This window comes from Trichosurus vulpecula, chromosome 5, assembly GCF_011100635.1.
Source record: "Trichosurus vulpecula isolate mTriVul1 chromosome 5, mTriVul1.pri, whole genome shotgun sequence".
Taxonomy (NCBI): Eukaryota; Metazoa; Chordata; class Mammalia; order Diprotodontia; family Phalangeridae; genus Trichosurus; species Trichosurus vulpecula.
The window spans coordinates 38,838,236-38,857,399 of NC_050577.1; the positions used below are offsets into that span (position 1 = coordinate 38,838,236).

At 36.8% G+C, this 19,164-nt stretch overlaps 1 protein-coding gene across 1 annotated transcript in view; it reads left to right on the forward strand.

The window, feature by feature from the left end:
• The window catches only part of ANKRD28 (ankyrin repeat domain 28), a 139,164-nt gene that overhangs the window by 109,162 nt on the left and 10,838 nt on the right, over positions 1 to 19,164 (forward strand). The window contains exons 18-21 of the mRNA XM_036759306.1: positions 4,390 to 4,591; positions 6,412 to 6,499; positions 6,783 to 6,900; positions 7,589 to 7,808. Of these exons, the coding sequence (XP_036615201.1) occupies positions 4,390 to 4,591; positions 6,412 to 6,499; positions 6,783 to 6,900; positions 7,589 to 7,808 (628 nt within the window). The remainder of the gene's footprint in view (positions 1 to 4,389; positions 4,592 to 6,411; positions 6,500 to 6,782; positions 6,901 to 7,588; positions 7,809 to 19,164) is intronic.

The window sequence follows — 19,164 nt, forward strand, 5'->3', positions numbered from 1 at the left end:
CTGGATCAAGTAGAGAGAGAGAGAAAGGGAGGTGGAGAAAGAGCGTGTGTATGTTAGAGAGACACTCCAAAGGCATACAAATGTGAGAGACTATTTGGTATCATGAATGACAGGCCAGTCTCAGAGTCAGGATACACAAGACGACACCTCTCCCCCACTAAATACATACAAGTGGTATATTCTTAAATAGTTCACTTAAGCAGTCATTTGACCTAAGCAGTTTCCTATAGGTTACAAAATAGTTACTAATCTGCATTGATAGTCTCCCTCTTATTTTACAAATAAGCAAATCGAGTCCCAGAAAGAAAATTTGCCTTCTCATACTGTCACCAAAATCTCTTCTCCTGTTACAAACCTGTATAGTCAAAACAAATTTCTGCATTGGTCATGTCCAAAAAAATGTATCTCATTCTACATTCTGAGTCTTTCACCTCTCTATCAGGAAGTAGACAGCATGTTTCATTATAGCCTTTTAGAATCATGGTTAGTCATTAATTACATTGATCATAGTTAGTAATTTGTTCAGTCTTGTTTGGCTTTGCCATATTTTTGTCGTTGTCTAAAGTGTTTTCTTGGTTTTGTTCACTTCACTGTTCATCAGTGTAAATAAGTCTTTCCAGATATCTCTGAAACCAGCCTTTTTAGCGTTTCTCATAGTATGGGTGTATTCCATCACATTTACATACCATAACTTACTTATCCGTTTCCCCTTCTATGGGTACCTCTTAAGGTTCCCATTCCTTGCCACCTCAAAAAGAACTCTTCAATATTTTTGGACATCTTAACTTGGAGATTGTTTTGCATAGGGCTAAATCCTCTCTTAATATGCCCTCTCCAAATTCTCCTCCCTCCTCTCTTTCTGCTCCTCTTTTCCTGCTTAGTGAAATATAGTTCCGTATCCAACTATGTGTACATATATGTATGCATGTATGTGTGTCTGTGTGTGTTTCCCACCTTTGAATAGTTCAGATGAGAGGGAGGTTGAAATGTCGGCTGCTCCATACCCCTCCTCCTTATATACTTTTTCTGGCACACCCTGGTTATGTGAGATAATTTTCCCTAACCTTCCTTTACCTTGCCCCAGTGTATTCCTCTTCTCCTCTCCATCTATTCTTTTCTTAGGATCATCAAGATACCAGTCTGTCATGGATATAGGACCCAGAACTGGGCACTGGGCAACAAAACTACCAGTAGGCTCCTGACCCCTTCACAGTGTCCTGTCATGAATCTGATCGTGTCCTGGTGTGGGTCTGGAACTTGTCTCAGTGCATAGTCTCTCCCTGGCCACTGTAATGTTCCGTATGTGTCATACTCCTGGCCAGACTCCACCCCCAGTATCCATCTACCTCTCTGTTGTCCTAGGTTGGACAAACAGCTCCCTGTGACAATCTCTGGATCCCTCTACCAGGATTTAGTCTGTTGCATTTTTGAGATCTCTTTGAAGGAAGCTTGTTGTTTTCTGTCGTCGTAGTTGTTGAGGCAATTGGGATGGGAGGGAATGAGCTCGCTCGGTGGCTTCTGCTTCTCTATCGTCTTGACCCCAGCCAGAGTCTGGTTCTGCAATTTCTGTGGCGCCCCTGTCTGTGTGACCTTGAGCATCTCTCTTCACATCCCTAGTCCTCAGTGTCCTCATCTGTAAAATGAAGGGGGGTATCTGACGATGCTGTTCCTGCCTCCTTCCTCATGATGTAAGTAACTGTGTAGGGGAAAGGTGAATGAAAATAGACTGTTGACTTTTTTAAGATGAACAACCTTACTTGCTTCCTCTTCCATTCAGACTTCTTCTCCAAGTATTCTTTTCTTCTTTCAATGTACATTTATTAAATGCCTACTATGTGCTGGTTACTATCTGGATACTGGGATAGATGTATAAAGAATGAAATAATTCCTCTTACAAATGAGATTATGTTCTGATTGGGGAGATAGCAAGTACACGTAACTTTATATAGTGTAAATGTAAATTGAGTAAATACAAATATACACTATTAGTTAAGTACAAGGTAGCTCAGGAAGGAGGAACATTGACAGTTGGTGATTTCAGAAAGACTTCCTGGAAATGATGCTTTTATTGGTATTTTTGAAGAGAGCGGTTTGATTTGAATGAAGAGGCCAGAGGCAAAATTGCAAAGGATTGAAGAGTGAGAGAGAGGAGAAAAAGTGAAAGCAGCATATATTGACCATGTTTCCAAGGAGTTTGGCTGAGAAGGCAGGAGAGATGTAAGATGATAGTTTCTCGTGAAGGTATTTATAAAGATGGAGAAGGATTTGAGAGAGGAAAAGAAATAGTTTAGGATGCAATCTTCTGGAAGAAATGGGAGAGGGTGGGATCAAGGGGCGATGGAGAATAGTTAGCCTTGGCAAGGAAAAGAGCACTGAAGTGTGTGAGACTGGAGGTTGATTGCAAGGGATTTTGAAATCAAGAGAAGAAGTGTAAAGGCAGCTCACATAATAGCTTCAGTTTCTTCAGTAAAGTAAGAGGCAAAAATCCCTCAACTGAATGAAAGTGAGTGGGGTTGGGGTGGTGGTTTATCAGAGTCTTGAATAGGAAAAAAGAAGGTTTAGAATAACTCCTGTGGAAAGTAAGAGGGAATTAATTAGGGGAAAAAGTCAATTATTAAACATTTATTAAGTGCCTAATATGTGTCTGATAGCTGTGACTCAATAGATAAAGTGTTGAGCCTGGAGTCAGGAAAACCTGAATTCAGTTTCAGACATATATTAGCTGTGTGACCCTGGGCAAGTCACTTAACCTCAGTTTGCCTTAATCCACTGGAAAAGGAAATGGTAAGCCACTCCAGTATCTTCACCAAGAAAACCCCATCAATAGTATTGTCCGTGGGGTCACAAAGAATCAGACACTACCGAACAACAACAAAATATGCCCAGTGCAGTTCTAAGCTCTGGGGATACAGAAAGAGGCAAAAGACAGTCCTTGCCCTCAAGGAGCTCACAGTCCAATGAGACAACAATAAACAAATGTATATAAACAAGCCATATACAAGATAAATAGAAAACAGCTAATAGAGGGAAGGTAGTAGAATGACAAACAGTTGGGAAAAACTTCCTATACAATATGGAATTTTAGTTGAGACTTAAAGGGAGGTAGCAAAATTAGTAGGCAGGAATGAAGAAGGAGGACTTTCCGGGGATGGGGTATGGCCAGAGAAAATGCCTTGGAGCTAAGAGATGGAGGGTCTTGTTTGTGGAGTAGCCAGGAGGCCAGGGTCACCAAATTGAAGATCCAGTACATGGTGGGGAAGAAGACTGGAAAGGACTGTCTTACCGTAGTAAGGCCCCAGGTGAGGTTGAGAAAAAACATAAAACTAACTTCAAAAACAATCTTATTGTTGCTCTGTGTAGAGGGTTCTGTATACCAGTGTAAATAGTCCATAAGTTTTTGTCAGGGAAAAGCTTCATGTTAATATTCCAAAACCTCTTTTCCAGTGAGTATTTAATCTAGTCTCTGGATCAAGCACGTACGTTGTAGTGTGGATGGCTGGGGCCGGGTTGGGGGTGGGGGACGGCAGCGCAGGCCCAGGCTGGTCAATTTTGGGAAATTGCGTTTATTCTGAGAGATCCAGAGACAACTTGAGATTGACATTTTTAGCACTAATTATTTTTAACAAATTTTGCAGTGTTTCATTGCTTTTCAGAACATCTCTTGATTTTTCTTATTCCCAGTCAAATCTTTGAAAAAATACTTGTCATCGCATGGACTTTTGAAACTTTTTGTTTACTTGATTAAGATAAGAGTATACTTTGTGCAAGGTCTCTCTATGTTGACTCTGGTGTTTGGACTATCAAGATATTTTGTTCTTGAAGTACACACTATCTACTTTCCAAAAGTATATAGTTAAGAGATGGATCAACCAATATAACAACACACAGAAGAAAAAGTTTTTCATCAGTGCATCCACACAGCCACTTTCCTTGTGGGGACAGTTTTCATTATAGGAAAAGAACTATTATTTTTACATTTACTAAGCTCCTACTATGTTCCAGGCACTGTTAAGTGCAGTGTCTTTGTACACCCAGCACAAGGTGCATAATAAATGTTTGATAATTCGACTTGAGCTAGGTGGTGCAGTAGTTACCCCCTCAGTTAACTAAGTTAACCTGAATGCTGCATTTCCCATCTATAAAAACAACTAGGACATTAGTTTTATATGCTGTGTTAACAATTTTTAAATAAAATATTTTAAATAAATTTTAAATAAAATATTCAGTTAGAAGACTTTTTAATATGAAATTTTAGGATTCATCTAAAGCATAGCAATATAAATGTATAATGTAAATAATATAAATAATGTAAATAATTTCTTTTGTGCTTTCTAAAATAATTTAAAGTCACTCTTATTTGATGTGAATTTTTTAAAATTTTTCTTTCAGGCCTATCATGGTCACCATCAAGCTCTAGAAGTGTTGGTACAGTCTTTGTTAGATCTTGATGTGCGGAACAACAATGGAAGGACACCCTTAGACCTTGCAGCCTTTAAAGGCCATGTGGAATGTGTGGACGTACTCATTAATCAGGGAGCCTCAATCTTAGTCAAGGATTATGTGGTAAAGAGGACGCCTATTCATGCTGCAGGTATGCCCACACCAGTTTCCTAAGTAGCTCTCAGAATCATCTTTATTTTCATTGTATTTAGTGATCCTTCTGAATACTTGCACCACTGTGCTTTAATACCTAACCCAAGGATAGTTCTTGCATTTGTCAGAATCAGAGAATCTGGATTCAATCCGAAAGCTAATACTTAGCTGACTGTGAGATGTGAAACACATCTCTTACCTTGCTGGGCCTCAGTCTTTTCATCCGCAGAATGAGAGGTCCCATTGTATGGACTCTCAGTTCTAGCTCCAGAGCTATCCAAAGCATTTATGACATTGATTTATCTGATGGAAATGTTGCTTCAGGAGTTCTAATCTTTCAGGTCTTTTAGCAGCATCAAGCCGAAGTACTAAATAGCATCTGTTTCTACCAGATTTTGCCAAATCAGTCTTGATTTCAACAAAATAAATTAAGCTTTTAGTGAAATTTTGTAAAAGAAATGATTCTTTGTCAGCCTGCCTGCTCTGATTTCAGGTTTGAAAATTGTGGTCACCATAAGTCTATGGTCAACATGTCATATTTACTAACTCACCTAAATATTTAAATGTAAGTAGTAGTATCTGGTGTGTCCTTCAGTGCAAGAGTTGACTCTTCCACTGATGATACATCTGAAAAACTAACAGATTTCATCAGCAACACCCACACAGTTTTTATATCACTTGGCCAGACAGGCTCCCTGACTATGAGATCTTAGATTTCAGCCATTGTGAAGCTGTTCCCCTAGGTATAGCCGTACTCTCTTGGGTATGTGGTGAAAATAGAGTGATATTTTCATATTTTACTCCATATCAGTGTTTGTGTACGTATCTCATTTTCTCTATTAGATTGCAGGCCCTTCCTTAAACATCTGTTCTGTATAAATTGAAGTGGGACAATTTGAATATATGGGCTACAAAAATAATTTCAAGAAATCTTTAAACTCAGTAGTGTGAAATATTCACTGATTTCTGGGGAGTAAGAGCAGCTGACAGACTGTGGACCCTGAGCAAAAGTTTGGGGCAAAGCCCAGCAGCAGCAAGAAGTCTTGGTTGATAGTTATTGTAGGAATGATTCCTGAGAGTAGCGTGACTTGGTTCTAGCCTTAGTCTGGCCACTAGCAAATTATTATACCTTTCCAGGCCACAATTAACTCTGTAAAATAAGGGAGTTACCTCTTAAGTACACTCCAGCTCTAGGAAGGTAAGCACCTAAATGGCACAGTGGATAGAGCATGGTCCTGGAGTCAGGGAGACCTGAATTCAAATGCAGCCTCAGATGCTTACTGGTTGTGTGACCTTGGGCAAGTCATTTAACCTCTGCCTGCCTCAGTTTACTCACCTGTAAACTGGGGATAATAATAGCACCTACCTCATGGGATTACTGTGAGGATCAAATGAAATACTTTTACAGTACTTTGCAAACTTTAAAGTGGGCTATTATTTATAATTTTTTGACACTGTATACATCGGGGGTTAAGACCTAAAGTTGGTAGATGATTGGCCTTTTTTTTTTTTTTTGCTCTGGGTGTTGTTTAGTTGTTCTATATAAATAGATCCATAGGATCTATTCTAGAATTCTTGATTCAGAAGTGAAAATGGGTAACTATTATTATCATTGTCGTTACTTTAAAGGACCTCCCTACATAATCCATAAATCTTTTTGTTAAATACCTGCACGTAGTTTATTTCTTCAGTTATTCAAGGAATAGATGTGATTGTGTCTTACTAAATTACAGATAACTTGCTCTAATATTAAAATCTTAACCCTATCATTATCATTTATGATTATTTCCACTATTAACCTTACATTTTACTTTACAGCAACAAATGGTCATTCAGAGTGTTTACGGTTATTAATAGGGAATGCAGAGCCACAAAATGCAGTAGACATTCAAGATGGAAATGGACAGTAAGTTTTAACAAATACTATTTCATTTTTCTTTCTTGGATATGAATTCCCATATATTTTGTATTTTTGGCCATATATACTTCAAACTGCATAACTGAACATGTTAAAATTGAAATTGTAGTGCTCTTAAGATGAAGATATGTAAAATAATCTCTAATATCTACATTTAGAAAACTTAAAAGGTACTATTATGGTTCATTATTATTCATAGAGCAGAAGAAGGGATGCTAAGTAGTATCATTAAATCTTTTGTGCATCATACTCTCTTTCTCATGTTATTCAGGACTCCTCTGATGCTGTCTGTTTTGAATGGACACACAGACTGTGTTTATTCACTACTGAACAAAGGAGCAAACGTAGATGCCAAAGATAAGTGGGGAAGAACAGCATTACATAGAGGGGTAAGAAAAAATGTTTTTTCTTTGTAACAAAGAAGTAGACTGAATTTCGTTGCCTTTCATTTTCTTCATTAAATTTTACCATCAAGTAACCCCAAATCACCCATATATTGGAAAGAGTTATCTGGTCGTGGTGTACAGTTTCATCAGGCTGCATTAATTAATTTTAGATAAGAAAATGCCTAGTGACTGAAAACATAGAGCTTAAAATCATCCGGCCCATTGCCTTTGTTTCATAGATGAAGAAGCTAAGACCCACAGGGATGATTTATGATGGTGTCACAGCTATAATTAGTCCATTTTCCCCCTACCATCAAATTCCTTCACCTGTATCTTCCTTTTCCCTTCTGAATTCTTTCACTTTTTGAAATTACATTGGTTTCTCACATTGTTTTCCCAATTTTTTATAATATGCCAGATTAATTAATTTCTTATCTTAATAAAAATATCTGAATTAATCTAATTCTAAATCAGAACTGCCCTCATTGATCTCAGAAAAACAAAGATAGGAATCGTGAGTTCACATAACGCTAAATCAGGAGAATGACTGTTTTCTAATAGCGATAATACTTTGAAAAATATTTCATCTTAAGATGGGTTAGGAATAATAGTGTGGCTTTTTCTGATTTGGGGCCACTTATATTCTAACTCTTGTATAGTTACGCCAATGTGCACATTACTTCTCTTCTAGGCAGTTACAGGCCATGAAGAATGTGTAGATGCATTGCTTCAACATGGTGCCAAGTGTTTACTGCGGGATGGTAGGGGTCGGACACCCATACACTTGTCAGCAGCCTGTGGTCATATTGGTGTTCTTGGAGCACTGTTACAGGCAGCAGCATCTGCAGATGCCATTCCTGCCATAGCAGACAATCATGGCTATACATCGCTTCACTGGGCCTGCTACAATGGTAAAGTATTCTTTTATAATGTGAAGAACAGGTTTCATTCAATCTTCATAAGATTGGGCAGCTCTCAGACATTATATTACACAGAGCCAACAAATTCAGTTTGACCTTGCTGTTCCTGCAGTCTCTTTGCCTTTGTGCTGTCCATTCCCCATGCCTGAAAGGCTTTCCCTCCTCACTTCAGTCTCTTGGAATCCTTGGTTTCATTCATTCATTCATTCAGCCTTTCCGGGTCTCCTCAGCTGCTTCTATCTTCACCTCCTGGGTTACATTGGCTAATTTATATGTATCTCTAATAAACCTCTTGGATATGTGCATGTTGTCTCCCCTAGAATTATAAACTCCCCAGGGACAGGGACTGTTTTGGTTGAACACCATGTCTGGGATCTACCAGATACTTACTGCTTTTTGATCATTTAAGCACATACCTCTGTTGCTGTACTGATTACTAGAGTATAAAAGAAAAGACAAAGCTGTCTGCCCTCAAGAAATTTACATTCTACTGGAGTGATCAAACCTACATAGAGATAATAATTTATTGTGTGAAAAATGCTGTGGAAAAAGCCATTTTAAAAACTTTGTTGAGTATGTAGATTATTTCTTGAGTATGTAGATTAATCACGTTTATAGGGTGTTACAAAATTACTATTTTCAATGTACTTTAAATAATACATTTGAATATTTGGGGTATGTCCTTATCCTCCTCTAAGTAGACTTGTATTAAAAAACAAAAATTGTAAAGCTTAGCAAAATATTAAAATATGTCATATATTCCAAACTGAAATATGAATGTGTGTCTTACAAGCACATCACAAGATAAAATCCTTTTATATGAGAGTAGGGTACCAATATTCAGCATATTTTAAAGAAAGAAAAACTTTTAAGAAAGGTTATCACAATAAGCACATTTTTACATTAACTCTGTAATATTGTTGAAGGATTTTTTTTTTTTGCTTTTAAAGGTAATTCACATAAAGTTATTCTTTTGCATAATATTCTCATTAGCTCATTTTTTAAAATATAATGCTTTTTTAAAGAAAAGAGGGTTTTTTAAAAAGGTAGTTTTTAGAGTGAGTGTTAATACAATTAAGTTAATTAAAATTATTTTTTTTGAATTTAATTTTAATTAAAATTAAAAAGAATGAAAGGTATCCAGATTTATTTTACCAAAGATTGTCAGAAGATTTGTAAAGGCTTGAATTGGTCTGTGGCTTTGGTCATACTTTTTGGAAGATACTGTAATATATCACACATAGTGTATGTGTTACTGTATTAAAGTTTGTCTTCATGATTTAAAGCAGAAAAACAAGATTTTTGTTTTGCTTTACGGTATACTTTTTTGACATCGGTGTCAGGCAGCTGTGAGACGACAGAATTTATACAAAGCTGCATTATTTCACATTATTCCTTTGTTTTTATTGATACTCATTAAATTTGTAATAAAAATTATTTTAGAAAAAAAATTTCTAGAAATTTGGGAATTTCTCTCATTCATTCAGCTAAAGATTTCTAGAAAGTTTATGGCTTAGCTTTGCTATTCTTGAATTCTTTTTCTACCTACCCCATTTCCCTTTAATTCAAGACTTGTTCCCCAAAAAAATCTCTTTAAAAGCTTTTAACTACTTTTAAAATTCTTGAGATTTTCTGTTTCTGTAACTAAGGAGGCCCAGATTACAATCCCATGTTCCTTGGCCTTATCTCACTGTTGCAGCTTCCTAAACTATACAAACAAGAATGATAAAATTTTCTTTTTCTGTCTTAACACAGATATTTGGGTGGGGGGTGGTGGTGGTAATTATAGACTTTTTAGTTTTGCTTAACCAAAAAAATGAAGAAGAAGAAAATTTATTAGCCAATCTGTAAGTCCTTTGAATTCCTAAGAACTATATAAAGCCAGTTCATTACTGTTCCAGTCAGTCACTTCACTCATGCTCCTAACTTCAAAGTATAAGATGATAGCCATACTTAACAAATTTGGCAGTTGACCTGATGGGGTGCCTCGGTGCTTGTGCTTGGACCCTAATTCCAACAGCCTCTGCTTGGGTGCCTGTACCCCAATTCCAAAACCACACCCAGTTCTAAAATCACATCTTTCCCTAGTCTCAAAATACTGTCTCTCTAGCTCAAGGGCAGCATGCCCCAACAACACACTTATCTCTACTCCTTTCACAGTAGGCAGCTGTGCCTATCTGTAGACTGACTCCTTGTGTACTGATAATTGACTGTGCACTGGGTCCTGACCATGTTTACTACTTACTGACCTTATTGATGTGTATCCTAGATATAGTCAAATGTATACTCTTACATTTATTTTGTCTAACAAGACATTTGATGAGAGTCACCTAGATGTTCCCAGTCATCCCTTTAGTTTAGACCATTAGTTAACTTAGTGACTTAGTGACATTTCACAGTCAAAACCACCACTCCTCCTAGTAGCCCCACCTTGAGCTATTTCCCAGTGAACTCTGGGTAATACACTTGCATAGTAGATACAAAAAGTGCATGTTCCTTTAAGAAGTAACCACTCCTTAACCACTCCCTAATCCCACACCAAAACACCTAATTGACGTGTTTCACCCCCAAATCTCACATATAAACTTTCCCTGCACCTCTGTAAGATTGCGGGTTCCCTAAGAACTCTTGCCCACTGTAAAGCGTAATAAATCTTTGCCAACTTTACTTAAAGAATGTTTGAGATCATGAATTCATTCTGGATGGCCCTGAGCCTCTCCAGTACTCGGGTCCTTGAGGGGTTCTCCCCCTCAACAGCCCCATCTGGGAACTTTAGTTTTGGGATTCTTGAATCTCTGGGTTTTTCTCCCTTAACAGAGCAAGCAGCACAACATGTACCCTCAAATCAGCTTTGTAATTATGATGTGAAAATTATAGAAGGAAATAAGATATGTGGTTATTGGGACAACAAATTACTATAGTGCCTTAGGGATAGAATCTTAGGCTTATAAAGAACCTTTTTACGGCAGCATGTAATTTCATCAAGCCCCAGAATGCTGTGGAATCTCCTAAATGAACTCCATAATCATTAAGGATTGAGCTGTCCAGAGAAAAGCCAAGAGGTCATCTAGCTCTGCCCATGAGATTTGGAGTCGCTTTTTTTTCCTACCCCACTAGAGAGTCTTCAGCAAAGTTCCTCCCCACATAGCAGGGGAGGGAAGTTGGTATGGGGATTAAAGGACTACAATCCTTCAATGAGGGGAAAGCATTGCTACTTGAGATAGGACAGAAGACAGATCAGTTCTTCTAAAAAGCGGGAAGCCACAAGGAGGGGTAAGGTGTATATTTTATGGGAAGGAGCTTTATTGCTGGTATCTGACTTCTACAGCTCTTATCTCTCTCTAGTATACCATAGGGCTGTGTGTCTTTTTGTATCTTCTAAACTCCCCATTTTGGTTTAAAGCCCTGATCACTCCAGTTCTGGCTCTACATACTACTTATAAGGTTTTATAATTGTTAAAACTTGACTATCAAATTAATTTTGATTTCTCGAATTAAGATTTTTGTTTAGCCTGTAAATAAAGCTTAATGAAAAGAGGTGATATGTTCACTCAGCATCTATAGGGAATTCATCTTTCTTTTTGGATTTAATGCCGAACATCCTCCACAACTGGTGACAACCACTTTTTGGAAGTCTATATATCTTCCTGTTTTGTGCCTTGCTTGAGATCACCAATCAGTTATAGTAAAAGTTTGCTGTTATTACATCTTTCAGAGATATCCGCTATGACTTTGGCATATGCATGGGAGATACATTGGTGACTTTTCAAGCTATGTTTTGCCCCACCAAATGAAGTACTACTTATCGCTGAGCACAGTGGGAACTTATAGTCTCTACATCTTTAAATCCACTGTGTGGCTATAAAGATGTGGCCTATCAAATTTCATTTGTGAATAAATGCTTGCATATTTCTTTCTCAAATCTTCACCCAAGTTTGTTTTGTTAGTTGCAGTCCCAGTTCATTGATCTGTTCTTTTTCTTTTTTGATAAAAATGTTTAGAAATGTAAATAGTTTTCCTAAGCATTACTTTGGCTGATCCCAAATATTTTGGAATGTTGTCTTATCACTGTTATGTTTTTGAAGTTATCTGATCCATGATTTTTTTAGGATTAAGTTGTTTAGTGACCAGTTAATTTTTAATTCTTTATTCATTGGTTTTTTATTGAGTAAAATTTTATTGCACTGTGGTCATGTTTTTCTCCATTTATGTGGTGTCTCTGTCCCAGTATATGGCCAGTTTTTATAAAGCTGCTATGCATAGCTGAGAAATATGTATACTCTTGTTTCCTTTCAGTAATTGCCAGAGATCTGGCAATTATATTAACATGTTCTAAAATTTTATTCCAAATCCCTAACTCCTTCCTTGTTTAATTGGGTTTTTTTTTTTTTTGAGAATGAGAGAGATATGAATTATTAGAATTTTTTCTAGGTGTGAAAGGGATACATTGAGGTCTAAAACTATTATAGTTTTACTGTCTATTTATTACCGTAACTCTTACCTTATGCAGATAAGAGGGTATTAAGAAAGAAGGGTGCTGAGCACCAGTGCTTAATCATTCTGCTTCTACTCCCCTGTCTACTCTTCCCCTCACTCAGATTACAATCAGTTTATTCCCTTTACTAGTAATTTGCTTTTTTTCTTTTTTTAAAATCAAATTAGTGAGTAATTTACCAGTTTATTAATTCAATAGTTGTTTTATTTTATTTTTGTTAATCTTTATTTTGATTTTCATAATTTCTAGTTTGGTATTTAAGGGAAAAGAACTTTGGTTTTCTAGGTTTTTTTAGGTGTGTGTCCATTTCAATGATCTGTTCATTCTCTCTTTTGGTAATGAAAGCAGTTGATTTAGAGCTTTTAAATTTTTTTAGGAAATGATGATAGTCTTTGTCAAATTCTATTCTCTTATATTTTTCCTTCTTTAGTATCAACAACTTGTTCAAATAAAAATCAGATTGATGTTGCTTCGGTAGCTTGCCATATCACTTGCCTCATTTCTTTCCTTCTAGTTGGGTGTGGATTTTGTTCTTTGCTCTGTTAAGTCAGTGATATAACTCTCCACAAACAATTGATTTGCAAATAATTCATAAACCAGTAACCAGTAATTTCTTTATCAAAATGTATACAGTACCATTTTTTCATTAGATTATTTGGTATACTCCATTTCCACTACTTCTTTTTTTTTTCAGTGAAAGTATTCATCTTATATAAACATGCTTGCTTATGTGTAGTCTACAAGCCTTTTGGACCCCCCTCTTCCTCATTTATGAATAGTTTTTCAACATCTTTTGCTGTTCTCTCTTGCCCACCTTTTCACTGAATTCATCAAATATAAAGTTTGTTTTATTAATGGTTTTATTGAGTTCTTTAAAGTTCTTCATGTCTCCATCTTTATGAAATAGATTTCTGTATGTCAGCTGCAAATATTTTCTAATTAGTCTTTTTAGAAGTGTTGGTGAGCATATGAGATAACCCAGTATCCCATGAAATTTTTTTTGTTGCCTTTTGACCTACTAAAACCAACTCTGTCTAGTCCTTTATTTGCCCTTCCCACAGAACTTATTAGCTATCCTTCTATTTAGCTGCAACTTCCTTCTGTCTTCTTGTTTCATAATAGCAAGAATTTTACAGTTACCATGATTCAGGTCTTCCAGGGGTATGTCCCTGGACAGGAATCTCATATTAAGAGTACCAAAAGTTAAAGAAAATGTTGTTAGACATCCAAAATTATGATGATTTGTACCCATGCCCCTTTTGAACCATCCTGGCTTTTTCAGTGCTGAAGTAGAATGGGATTTTCACAAAACTAAAGGCCATTTTGTATTTTTCTTTGTTTCATAGATTGCCATGGCCAGAGAATTGAGCACCAAGTGGCCAGCCTCCTAGGAATGGGCCTCTCCAAACTTAGGTAGTTTGGTTCTCAGAAAGCAGACATAATCTTTTTCCTGTACCATATTTTCCAGAACTTACCAATTTGGTTTCTCTTACCTGCAAAAATGCATGGTCATCTCCAAGCTACAACGAGGCATTAAAGGACTCTTAGGGCATCTAGATGTAATAACCATTGAACAACTGTGCCAAAAAGTAAAATAATATCTAACACTACTAACTCTGTAAACTGTAGTTTACTAAATGGAAACTATGTATAAATCTAAACAGAATGACTTCCCTTGAGTGCTTTTCCTAACTGCTGGACTGATCATTTTTATGTTCTGCTATCTGTTCATAAGTATATCCCAGTACTCTGTCTTCTGTCCTCTTTCTCCTCTCTCGGTGGTGAACTCATCACTTCACATGGACGCAAATGCCATTTCTGTTTAGATGACTCCAGGATCTATGTATTTGACCTTCATCTCATTCCCGAGTTCCAGCTGCCTGCTAGATCTCTCCAAATGGGTATCCTTTAAGTATCTCAAACTTAGCTTTGCATCATCTTTCTCATTAAAATCCACCTTTCTTCCAACTTTCCTGTTTTTGTAAGGTTATCTAAAGTTTTAAAATGTTAAGTTATTAAAGTCCAAGGTAATCACTGTCTTGTGTCTTAGTCAGTTTATGAATTTTGTAAAAATTTGTATTGTTTGCCCAATGGCTTCAAAGATTGCATTTGTAATTCTAGCTGTAAGATTATCCAAAGACACATTCATCATGGTTTTTATAAGAACTCCCAAGAAAAACATGTAATAAAGATAGATCAGGGACCAAATGAAAGGGCAGCCTCTTCTACTGGCATGAGATAGGGTCATCCAGAAAAACATGTAGGCAAAAAGATAATGAAAGAGGGCCCTGTCTTGTTAAAATAAGTAAAAGAAATGTAAATAAACTCTCAAATGACATTTTTGTAAGCTTGTAGCATTATACTTCTGCGCCACATTTTTTGGGATGCCTTACAGGAAGGTTTATCAGTTCCATATCCACAACTTCTCACATCTATCTGTCCTCTTCTATGTGCTCATACCACAACCATGCTTGTCCAGGTCTTTATCATATCTCATTTGGACTAATATGCCAGCCTCTTCATTGGTCCTTCTGCCTCTTGTCTCATTCTCTAACCAGCTGCCAAATTAGTATTCCTAAAGCTCAGCTCTCACCATGTCACTTCCCTGCTCAAAAAGATAAAGCAGCTTTCTTGCTTCTAAAATATAGTCCTCAAACTCTTGTTTGGTATTTAAATCCCTTTATATTCTTGACCCCAGCTTAACCTCGCTATGCTCATTATTTATTCTGCCTCATACAGTGTTGTTTCTAACCAGATTGACATATTTGTTTCTTCCTGTTCATAACCTTCTATCCCACAGGCCATCTCCTGTGCATAACATGATCTCGCTCCTCACCTCTACCTCTTTCTTTAAGGTTCAAGTACCACTTTCTAAAGAGACTTTTCTGATTTCACCAGCTGTTAATATTTCTACCATTACCTTTGAAAATTGAGGCAATCTGAGAAATGGTGATCTGAGCATGATCAATTTATTAATTAGGCTAGCAGTGACCAATAAATTGGGTCAGTGACCAAAGACCACAAGGTAGGGCTTTTACAAGCCTTCATATAGTTTTGGGAAGTACAAGAGAACAAAGAATAGAACAGGGTAGGATGAGGAAAATAATACAGTTGGTTATAGAATTGGCAGTCTCATAGGGGTGAGGACAACATGAGTGGTCATATTAAGAAAAATGGGCTAGCACTCACATGGAACTGTGAGTCTTAGAGGAATGCTTGATTGATTTATGGGACCCATCTGTGCCCTGAGGCTGCTGATAGTGGACCAGGGATAACAGACTCCCTGGCTTCTAGGAGGGAGATAAGACCTTCTTATTATTATATCAGGATGGGCAAGGATGGACAGTGTGTCTTATGGAGATGTACCAGGTCAGCTTGTAGGCCTTCAAAGACAACATGAGAGATAACAATTTTTCTTTCAAGAGAGGAAACTGAACTCTTCTGACAAATGTTCGTGTTTGAGTCTACATGCAGGGTTCAAGATAGTGGACCAGAGTCCCTGGTATCCACCTGAATCCCTCAAGGATGACAGATTTCCTGGAAGCAAGACTGGAACCGTGATTAGCAGGAGAACTTAACTTCTAAACTTAGCCCATAGGCAAAGAGACAAAGAAAATATGTCTTGAACAATACAGAATAAGATCAGTTACAGGATAGAATCAATTATAAAATGACACGGAATCAATTTAATTTCTTCGCCACCATCATTGGTTGTCTGTTGTATATAAACCATATGTATTCACTTTTCCTTGATGATATTGTCTCTCTTTTGTAAGAATGTAAGACTCCTGAGGGCAGGAGCTCTATTTTTTTCATCTAATCTCCTGCTTCACATAATACCTAATAGGTCCTAGGTGTTTAATAAATTCTGATTATTTGTTTCGCTGTCCACAGTAGAAAACAAAAGCAACAAAATCTGATCCGTACAAAGTGACTCTGGAAGGAGACAGTGAAGCAAATAATTAACATTAACTACCTGCTCTGCCAGGCACTATGCTAAACTCCGGGGATACAAAGGGAAAAACAGGCCCTGTTTACATTTGAATGAGGGGAACAACATGTATATAAATTGGTATGTTTGAGATACATGCTGAAAGAATAGAAATATAGCCTTAGACTAACAGGTGGCAGGAGGAAGGGGGCCTTCTCTGCAGAAGGGGGCATTTGAGCTTTGTATGAAGCCGGGAATCTAAGAGACTGAATTAGAAGGGGAAACTTTTTAGCCACGGGAGCAAGTAGGGCTACAGCACAGAATCTGGGAGTTGGAGGAGAGAGCAGTTGCATTGGGAACAGGATAGATAATGGAGAGCAGGGAAAGGTTTGGAACACTGTTTGTGATGAATGGTTGGAGAATCAATTAGGGAGGGTTAAAAAGATTGCCTTGTCCCCGTCTTAGGCCTTTCTCCATTTGTAACCCATGATGAAATACCTTCATATGCCTGTATCCCTACAGCCTCACCAACGTTGCATTTCATTGTTTTAAAGCCATTTACACCAATACATGAGTTTAATGTTGTATTTCAGACATGGTAATGAACCTTTCTCTTAGTTTAATATATGAATAAATATTTTCAGGTGATTATCAATATTCCTTAAAAACCTGCCTGTTCATAATCTTTGATCCCTTTCACAGTAAATAAATGATCACTTTTATACATTCATATCAGTTCTTATAGATTCTGGATGTCAAGATTTTTATCATATTCTACCACCCACCCACCCCCCCCAAAAATATTTTTTTCCCTTGATACTGATGCATCGTATTTTTGTTGTGCAAAAGCTTTACTTCACAGTTTCATCAAATTTATGTATTTTGTCTCCGATGATTTCTTTCCTTACACTTGTATCTTTTCCACAATTGAAATAAATAAATCAATCAGCAAAGATTTATTAAATACCTACCTTGTGCCTGGCACTGTACCAGGCACTGAGGATACACACACAAAGAATGAAGCAGCACCTACTGTTAAGGAGCTTACTTTCTAATGATGGAGACAGTTATGTACATAAGTACATAATACAAGGAAATACAAGGTTGTTAAGTGAGGAAAGGTCTGGGGAGGATAGAAAAACAGCTTGTGTCCACATTGTGAATGCCCTTAAAAGCTGAACAGAGGAGCTGATCCTAGAGGTAATAGGGAACCACTGGAATTTATTGAGTAAGTAATGACATAATACTTAAGAAAAATCATTTTGCTCACTTTTTGGAGGATGGATGAATTGGAGTGAGGAAAGACTTGAGGCAGGAAGACCAATAATAAGGCCATTCTCACAGTCCTGGCAAGAAGTAACGAGAGCCAAAGGTGATGACTGTGAAAAGAGGGAAGGGACCCATCAGGAAGACTGGATAAATGGTGGATAAATGGTTGTAAGGACAGCAGCAGACCTTTAACTCATAGAAACTTAGTGATTGAAGCAATTTTTTTTAAAACCTAGTTCCAACACACATCTTGCTAAATCCAAAACATTTGAGATCTCTGAGGATTCAGCCTAAAAGCTTTTCCCCTCGGTAGTGCTTGAGGGCAGGACCAATTTACAGCTCTACCAGTGGTACATGATTAATGTCTGTCTTTAGCCATTCTCATATTTGATTTCCATTTTTATCATCTTTGCCAATTTCAAGCATGCAAGAAAGAGCCTCAGAGTTGCTTTGATTGGCATCTCTTAATGATTTGGAGGTTTTTTTTTTTATATCTTTGTTAATTACCTCAGTTTCTTCCTTTGAACACTGTCCATATCCTTTGACTATGGGAAATGGCTCTTTTTCTTATTTTCTTTTTTCTCAATTTCTCAATTATCTTAGACATGAGACCTTTATCAGAGAAACTTGCTGCAAAGATTTTTTTCCCAGCTGTTTCTTTTCTGATTTTTATTACATTGGTTTTGTTTGTACAAAATCTTTTTATTTTTCTCTAAATTGTTCATTTTATCTTTTGTGATCATCCCTATCCCTTGTTTGGTCATGAACTCTTCTATCCATAGATCTGAAAGATGATTTTCTTCTTGCTCCTCCATTTTGTTTATCTTTTAACACACACACACACACACGGATATGTGCGTGTATACATATATATATATAGATAGATATAGATATATATATATAGATGTAGATATATAGTTTCTATTCAGTTATATTGTGTTTGTACCATATAAGAGACTTAATGGGATCCCTTTTCCTATTCATATAATTTATATAATATTGGAATTAATTATTCCTTATATGATGAATAGAATTCACTTGTAAATATATGTGGTCCCAGGGTTTTTTCTTTGGGCGTTCATTTATAGCTTACTCAGTTTCTCTTTCTGAGACTGAATTCTATAATTCTTCCTACCAATTCTTTTCTCAAGAAAAGTATTCATGATATAAAGATGTGAAACTTCTTTGTAATCTACAAGTCTTTGATCTTTTTCTCATTTCTCCCCATGTTTTCCAATATATTTTTAGCCATCCTAGTCTATTCTCATCTTTGTATTGAAGTCACTGAGAATCAAAGTATATGTGGCTTTAATTTGTTGAGTCTTATCAAATTTTCCATAGAATTTATCTTCATCCTCTGGAACCAGTGTTAGTGAATAAGTCACAAATGCTTATTATGAGTCCTACAATATAAAATGACAATGTCCCATGAAATGGTATTTCTTGACGTCTTTGGACATATAATAAAACCATCTCTTCCAGCTTCACTTCACCCCTGTCTGAAGAATACCTTCATCACCAAGTGCCCAGCCTACTGGTGATAAACTTCTCCATACTTAATTAATCTGGGCCTCAGAAACTAGACTCATTCGCTTGTTGTAGAAAAGAGGTGAGAAAATACACCTCCTCCCTCTTTTGCTGGGGTGGGAAAT